This window comes from Corella eumyota, chromosome 3 (genome assembly GCF_963082875.1).
Source record: "Corella eumyota chromosome 3, kaCorEumy4.1, whole genome shotgun sequence".
Taxonomy (NCBI): Eukaryota; Metazoa; Chordata; class Ascidiacea; order Phlebobranchia; family Corellidae; genus Corella; species Corella eumyota.
In genome coordinates this window covers 8,142,082-8,150,928 of record NC_137492.1, presented here as the reverse complement: position 1 = coordinate 8,150,928, position 8,847 = coordinate 8,142,082, and the positions used below count along the sequence as shown (strand labels likewise).

At 27.5% G+C, this 8,847-nt stretch overlaps 1 protein-coding gene across 1 annotated transcript; it reads left to right on the top strand.

Moving 5' to 3' along the window:
• Positions 1 to 698: 698 nt before the first annotated feature.
• LOC145745316 (uncharacterized) lies at positions 699 to 8,589 on the top strand. The gene is made up of 25 exons (XM_082563355.1): positions 699 to 809; positions 1,080 to 1,218; positions 1,436 to 1,533; positions 1,694 to 1,832; positions 1,976 to 2,098; positions 2,281 to 2,408; positions 2,493 to 2,589; positions 2,777 to 2,922; positions 3,133 to 3,325; positions 3,569 to 3,657; positions 3,860 to 3,998; positions 4,346 to 4,441; positions 4,541 to 4,656; positions 4,880 to 4,971; positions 5,102 to 5,190; positions 5,300 to 5,383; positions 5,698 to 5,820; positions 5,917 to 6,018; positions 6,347 to 6,406; positions 6,500 to 6,640; positions 7,060 to 7,239; positions 7,407 to 7,623; positions 7,696 to 7,847; positions 7,964 to 8,053; positions 8,141 to 8,589. The coding sequence occupies exons 1-25, from the start codon at positions 754 to 756 to the stop codon at positions 8,219 to 8,221; spliced, it is 2,970 nt and encodes a 989-aa protein (XP_082419481.1). The 5' UTR covers positions 699 to 753; the 3' UTR covers positions 8,222 to 8,589.
• Positions 8,590 to 8,847: the final 258 nt, after the last annotated feature.

The following is an 8,847-nucleotide window of genomic DNA, read 5'->3' as shown; positions in this document are numbered from 1 at the left end:
CGATAGAAAATTGTAGTCAAAAAAGCCTTAGAACCTGTGCAATTTATAAAACCATTGATATTGCTAGATTAGACATGTTTTTATTTACTAAATAACGTTTTACACCCAAACAATGACCTGAAGCAGAAATCTAAAAACGGCCCGCAAACGCGTCATATTTATTTTTACACCGGTTGGCGGAATTTTTGCCAAGTCAATTTTAAAAAATTACAAAACTCTACTAATAGATTATTAAAAAATTTTAAATTTATTTTTAAAAATTGAGAAAAAATCGGTTAATTTATTTAGACTAAAATGTACTACTTTAATTAAAATCACAAAAAACATGTTGCAGCCTTTTAACTTAACTAAAATAATTTGCAAAATCAAAGTTTGCCTAACTAAAGTAACTTAATTAGCTAGTTTGCCGTATTTATTGTTTTTATTGTTTTTTGATTAATAATTGCATAATTTTAAAGTATTAGGATTTATTTAATTTATTTAAAAGTTTTTGATAAAAATTTAATATTGGGGATAAACTGAATACAAATATTTTTAATAAAATCTGATTGGTTGATTTTTATGACGTCATTAAGCGCAAATTTTCAAAGATGTTGTTTTGCAAAAACAGCTGAAAGTAAAACGCTTAAAACCATTAAAGCAGAAATATATGTAAACCAAAAGTACACAATTTTTTTATCTGTCATTTTTTTAGATCTTTTCTAGTTAGTTAATAAAGTGTGAAGCAAATAGTTCTAATAGAAAAATTCAATAATGACTCACAACCACCAGAAAGGAGATGAAAAAGTTAATGTAGCTGTGCGGTGCAGGTATGATTTTTCAGTTTTGTTATTTTTCTTTTTTTGTCTGTTTAGTCTGGAAAGTGGGCCATTTTTTGACGTAACCACGCGTGCACTCGTCTGCTCGTACCAAAATTATCGTCTACATGTGCACGCATGATCAGATGATTTATGTTGCATATTTACGCGAGATTTTTTGACACCAGCTGACCTGGCATGCTAATCACTAATTATTTGATTATATAGGCATGTATTTAAAAAAAAAATTTTTTGTGTTTAAACAAAATATTTCTGTCGCAGGCCTATGTTTGCATCGGAGCGAAAGTTAAGAAAAGCAGTTGAGTGTAGCAGTAATAGTAAAGAAATAAATGTTGTCACTGGATATTCGACAAGTGGTTTATCTCAAGCTCAAACTACTAAAACATTTACTCTTGACAAAGTCAGTTTTTCTTTGAAATTGCTTGTTTTATTTACACCCTTTTGCAAAATTATGTGCTGTGTTCTAATGGTTTAAAATATTTTTTATGTGTTTTTTTACTGATTTGTTCACCAATATTCTAAAGTAATGTACAAGTTTATATGTATTTATATACAAGTAATGTTTTTATTAACAATTTCTAAAGTTTAAATAATTGAGTAATATTTGATTTTTTCAGGTATTTGGTCCAAATGCAACCCAACTAGATGTGTATGACAGTGTAGTTTCTCCTCAACTTCACGATGTTCTTAATGGATACAACTGTACAGTATTGGCGTAAATATTTTTTTGTGTTTGTTAAATATTGTTTTTTTTTAGTTTATTGTTTTTTTTTGAAAAAATTTCAAATTGATCAAGTTTTTGTATATTTGCTTTTTTAAGAACTAAAACTTTTTTAAGAACTAAAACTTGTTTTGCAACATTGAACTTTTTTTAGTTATGGGCAAACTGGTACGGGAAAGACTTTTACAATGGAAGGAGAAAAAACTCTGGGTCAGGATTTCACTTGGGACACCGACCCTAAAGCTGGTCTTATACCGAGAGCTATGAGTCATCTTTTCGATTTTCTTCAAAATGTAGATATTAATGTTTTAACTAATATTTAAATGTGTATCTTACCAAAAGATTTAAAAAAAAGTTGCAATATTTATATTGCTTGGTTGATTAACTTCCATAATATGATTCATAAATTAAATTTATATAAATTATTATGCAACAGAGTGGTTGTGAGTTTAGCGTCAGGGTTTCCCTTCTTGAAATTTACAACGAGGATATTTATGACCTCCTTTCAACTTCGGATCAGCTTTTAAAGATGAACATATACAATGATAGCAACAGAAAGGTGATTGTTGTTTTATTATTATTCTTTTAAAATGAATTTTTTTAGCAAACATATTCTGTTTTTTTTTAGTTAATTTATCACAAAAAGGTGTTGTTTTTTTGTGAAAAAAGATGCGATATCATTTAATTTTACGATTCATTGTTTATTTTACAATTTAATCATGACTTAATCTTTTAATGAAGGGTTCAGTTGTGGTGTCAGGTTTAACAGAAATTCATGTTCGCCATAAATCAGAGATATATGCCATCTTACAACAAGGGGCTAATAAAAGAAGGACTGCTGCTACTGATATAAATGAATTCTCTAGCAGGTAAGTTTATAAATCTTTAAAGTTTTGTTCTTCTTGTTTTTATGTCCTATTGTTTAAGGTTGTATTATATTTTTTTATGTTTAGATCTCACAGTGTGTTTTCAGTGACTGTTCATTACAAAGAAGTTGCCCAAAACCAGATGGAAGAAGAAGAGTTGGTCAAGATCGGAAAACTTAACCTTGTGAGTAACATGAAAAGCAGTTTGAGTAAAATCTATATAAGTAACCAAAAACTTACAAATAACAACTGTACACTTTGAATTTGATATAATAATTGGAAAAGATATCAGTTTGGTGTAATCATTTTTAAATTTTGTCAAAGGTTTTTATAAAATAAATCAGTACACTATTTATCTCCATAAATTTCAGGTTGACTTAGCTGGAAGTGAAAATATAGGAAGGTCGGGAGCCGTGAATAAGAGAGCCAGAGAGGCAGGAAGTATTAACCAGAGTTTACTTACACTTGGAAGGTGTATAACTGCATTAGTTGATCACTCAAGGCATATTCCATACAGGTATTTAACGTTCAAGAAATTTCTTTATTAACTTGTCTCTAATATATCTGTGCATGGTGTATAATTCGCCCCTTACTTGTGCCTTTAACTTTTTATGCTTAAAACTTTTATTTTTGATTTATAAACTAATAAAAATTATATGAGCCTCCCAGTATATAAAATTTTTTTTTCATTTGTAAATGACATATTTTTACCGTTCTTTATTTACAGAGCGAGCAAGTTGACCAGGTTACTCCAGGATTCTTTAGGAGGAACAACAAAGACATCCATTATTGCTACAATATCACCTGGTAGTGGTAATGTAGAAGAAACACTAAGTACATTGGAGTATGCTTGCAGAGCAAAGAATATTCAAAATCGACCCAAAGTCAACCAGAAGCTTACCAAACGTATTCTGATCAAGGTAAGATCATTATCATTGATAAACTTAAATTAGGAATTGTAGTTAACAAAAGAACTTTCTAATTGCAATTTAATTTGTAACTTAGTTGTAATGTTGGTATATATACTACAGATTTGTATTTCTCCAAGAGACCTCCAGAGTTAAACAATTTTTTATTTCTTTGTTTTTTTTTATAAATTACAAATAATTCTTTACTTTCTTAAGAAATTGTATTAACTATTCAATTCTTGATAATGTTAATAGCAATATGATGATGAAATTGAAAGATTACGAAGAGAAGTGATTTGTTTACGAGAGAAGAATGGAATTCACATTCCAGAAGAAGAACATGAGTAAGTTAGTTTGTTAAAAAGTGGTGTTAAATGTTATATTCGTTTTATGGATCAATTTTTTTACCCAAATGTCATAAATTTAAATTTTTTTTTTTTAATAAAAGTGAAACTCTGTAAATGATTTTTAGATTTTTTATTTAATTGTTTTATTAAGTATTTAATTTCTTTGAATAAAAATAATTTTTGATGACATTTTTTTTAGAAAATTAACAAAAGGTTTGGAAGAAATACAAGCCACGCTACAGCAGCGTGAGACGGAGATGACTGAGTTGCAATCCTTGTTCGATATTAACTCGACTGAATTAAGGGAAACAACTAACAAACTTATTGTGGTTATGGAAGTAATTAGACTTTAATAAGACTTTTAAATTTTTTAGAATAAAAAATATTTTGGTACTTAATTATTGTAGTTATTATTAAATAATATGAAGATTGTGTAAAATTAGCTATATAACTTTTTTATATCTGCTCCTTTACCCTCAAGTTACTGAATTGTTTGTCGAAATATAGTCTTAACAAAAATTTGCTTGTTAAATTTTGTTTTTACCTGTTCTCCACAAGAGGCTGTTTATATTTTTAAAGGCCTATTAATTAACTAAAAAACATATATACACATATTACATTAATTTAACTTTATTTCCCTTATGTTCGTATATATTTGAAGTTAATATTTATTAATTTTATTTAGGATCTTCAAGTAACAAGCACCCTGTTATCTGAAACACAAGTAATAAAGGATGCTCATATTAGGCATGGTTCTAAGCTTAAATCCCAAGCCAATGAGGTACTTACACATTAACTTAATATTAAAAACTTGCATCTTGACGTGTCCTTTTTTAATAAGAAACTAAAATTGATTTTTTGATTAAAATTTTAATTTTAGCTTCTCAAAGTAGCTGATGTTGTATCCAAAGACATAGAAAAAGTTCATGATAAGGTTGAGAGACAAGAAGCAACAAATATAAATAACTTGCAAGCTACTAAGTTATCTACAAAAAGGTGAACCGATTTAAATAAAACTCTACCGGTTAAATTGCATTTGATGAGAACAGAGTTTGTTTTGTAAGAAAAAAATCTCCTAAAAAAATTAAACCTTTTCTTGTACTTTTTAAACAATATGTCACGATTTAAGTTTAATTATAACACAGCAAAACCAATATATTTTTACAATTTTTTTACTTATTAAATTTATAATATTTTTTTTTTTTTTTGGCAAATTTAGTGTTCAAACCAAACTAGAACTTGTGTGTACTGATACCCATAATCTTGTTCAAGAAAATAACAAACAATTAGAACATACTTTAACTATACATGGTAAGAAATTAGTGTTTTTTTATCAAAACAATATATATAAAAAGAAATTTTCGTGTGAATATTTAAGAATTAAGTTTATTTAAATTTTAAATATTTTAAAATTTTTTAATAAAATATATGTTTTTTATAGCAAGCAGTGTAGAAAGACAAAAAAAGTACACGAACATTTTGAGTAATGAACTTCAGCATTGGCAGCAAGATATAACAAGATCTATGGAGGTAAAAATAATCAAGTATTTAATTTCGATTTAACTATGACTTGAAATTACGTTTAATGCTAACTATAAAATTTACATACTGTCTAAATAACTTTTATAAATGTTTTTAGAAAAACTTAAATTTATTTGAGGAATTAAATAACATACTTGAAGATAATTCATCTAATCATAAAGACATCAAAAAAGAATGCAAGGTTAAATATGAGTTATTATTAATATAAATTTAACCAACCTGGGTTTGATTCTCACTGCTCTCATGCTGTAGCGTCCTCGAGTTAGGCACTATAATCGGTAAAAACTCCTATTGAGCCAACTGCCAATTAGCAGCTGATTATTGTTGGGCAATTTTTAGCTATAATATCCTAAACTGCCAAAAGCAACTTGAGACTGGGTCAGGTTAACTGATGTCATGAATTCAATCATCTCACAATGAGGATAAATTAATATAGATTTTTTTTTAAATGACATATTTTATATACAACTAAATGATCTGTTAATTGTTTTATAGAGTTGGTTAGCAAATATAGTTGAAAAGACCGTCACCAAAATGAACTCATTCAACAGGGGTGTTGAAGGTTTAAACGATGTTGTTCAACATTTACAAGCCACAACAAATCAACATGATCAACTTGTAATGCTTTTAATATTATATAAATTTTGATGTTTATTTATTTATAATCTTTTACTAAGTTTAAATTGTATTTTTTACAAGCAATTTTTTTCCTAGTTAAAAAAACAAATACATAACTCAGTAAATTACGAGGAAAAAATGAAAGAAAATATGTCTGAAGTTAAGAGTATTGTACATCAAATTACAGGACAACAAGAGGTAATTTGGTAACTTAATATGTTAATAATTATATTGGAATTTTATGTGTACCTTAATAAAAATATTATCTAGAAATAATTTAAACTGAAAATTTAATAATAAGTCAAATAATTTATTTTGTTTTTCGTGTACGTAATTCTTAAAAACCAAAATTTTGACAATGCCAATTGAAAATTTTTTTGTAAAATTATGTTTTTTATACGAAAAATAAGGTATAAGGGGGTAATTTTAAAATGTTGAATTAATAGAAGATGGCATTTTAAAACAGCCATTCAGTAAAACAGTTTTTATTCTATATTCTTAAGTTAAACCCTTTAAACTTTTACAGAATAGTTTTACCAAATTTCTAGACAACTTCAACAAAAATGTGGGGGAATACATGCTTGATGTAAGTTAACTTTTTATTGTGTTTATAAAATTTTTACTTGCTATTTTGTATTTTATGCAATATTATCATCATTTTTATTTTTTAAATAATTAGATGAAAGCAAGAAACAGTAAAACTGACAACCAAATGAACGAACTAACTAACGCTGTGACAGAATCCACAGAAGAATATGTTAAACTTCAACAAGTACAAAATAATGAACTAATTGAAGAACTAGCCGATGATAACAACAGGGTAATATTGTTATTGTAGCAACTTTAAATATTTAACTAAGTTGGCTTTGTTTTCAGATAGTAATATATAAATTCTAATTAGCTAATTAAAATTTTTGTTGCTTAAATTTTTTTTATCATCGTTTTTCTAATAAAAAAAACTTTGTTTTTTTCCATTATTTTGTACTTTACGGCCTGAACACAAAATAATACTTGTAACTTTTACCTTTTCTTGCACTGGCTTTGGCAGTTCAAGATATTTTTATTTATAATTGCCCAAATATTAATCTTACTGCATAAGACAACAGGTATCAAACCTATGACCTCATGTGGTGAAATTTAGTGTTTTAACAACTACATTATGGTACCTCAATTATAAATAAATAAGAATTTATTACCAATTTTTAAATAAAGCTGTATGTATATAAACATTATTTTTAGGTCACTACTGCCATTAACACTGCAGTTAAGTCCAGCAATGCATTATATTGTGAGTTAAATGAAGATTTAAACAAGATAAATACCACCTATGAAGAAACTTCAGCGAATTTAGATGAAGTTTGTAAGAAGATGCAAAGTCAAAGTAAAAAGTACACAGAAAAGGCTGCTAAAAATACCAAGGTATGATACAATTTTTAAGGCAAATTTTTATATGTTGGACCTCAACAAACAACATATATATGTGCAACATGTTATAGGCCTTCAAATAAAAAAACTTCATTTGTGGTGTGTGTTAATAAAAACTTGACTTGTGTTAGAATTAATTAAACCTAAATTTAACTTTTTAGATTGTTGAAGAAAGTGAATATGTCACTAAGCTTACAGAAATAATCACACAAGAGAGTAAGAGTCATGAACAAGATGCGACCACATTGGTGACTGCTGCCACTGATATGCTTGACAACAATGTCACTATAGCTACTCACCTTGAGCAAAAATGCCTGGAGATAAATTCAGAGCTTGATGACCTTCTAAAAGATAAATTAAAACCAGTGGAATCATTAGGTAATGTTTAAAAAGTTAACTGACAAAGTTTTTGCTAAACTAATTTTTGATCGAGAATTAAAAACTTTTTAGGTGTAACTCCTCGTCGTAAAAAGTACCAATACAATCGTGACATTCCGAGGACACCTGGTGACCAATCCATTCTTGAGGAACACCAACACCAGATGGAGCAAGAGCAAGAAGAGGCGGAAGTAAGGCCGCTAGAGTATCCAGAAAGTGAAGAGGTAAAATTTTTATATTTTTACAGATTTTTTGTAATTTAATTAATATTTTTGTAGGGCTCAAAAAGGTTATATTTATTCTTAAAATTACCAAGATTTTACTGTTATCTTTATTCCAGAGTGAAAGTGGTGCAAGTTTAACTTCAAATGAACCAGATTTAAACCAGAGTTTAACCATTCCCGATGGTGGTGGACAACCATTTTTTTTTGTAAGTTATTCATCTTTTAAAATATTTATACTAGTCAAAAACCTTTTGAAATAGGATTTAAAATTGGTCCAAACATTAACTTATTAGAATCGCAAGAAAAGAGTTGAAAAAACCCACAACAATAAAAATATTTGCTCCAGAATTCCACTGAGACCACAGAATCACTAAATTAAAAATATCTGTAAGTTATAATTACCTACTGTTTGTTTAAGCTCATATGTAAGCATGCTTCACCTTTTTTTAACTGAAGAAAATATGTAATTAGAAATTGTACAAATACACTGTCTGTGTGATAACTATATAGGAAGGGGTGAATTTGGTTTGACATGTTGCTTTTGTGTATATAGTTTTCTGTGTACCATAGGCTTTTTATTGAATTTAAGAATTTCATGCATTATAATTCTGCCATTTTAATTTTTAACACTGCCGATTTAAGTACCTTACATTGTAAATAAAAGTATGTTAATAAATAATAATATGCTTGGCAACTTTTTTTTTAGTTTGAGTAATTCTGTCTAGCAAAATTTTTGCTCTTGTCTTGGGATGTAATTGTATTTTAATAAAGTTGTTGCCTTTAAAAACTTTATTTTATTTGTTAAAACTTTATAAAAGTAAAAGTGTTTTTAACATTTAGGAATAAAAAACTATTTAAAAGAACTGAAAAAAACGAAATAGTATATTTCTTGTATAGTTTTTAATTAAAACTGTTTTTCGACTATGCAACATAATGTTCCGCCTATTTGTTTAAATACTTTTGCCGCTATTCTGCTTTTTCAATCTTTTATCCGCTTTTT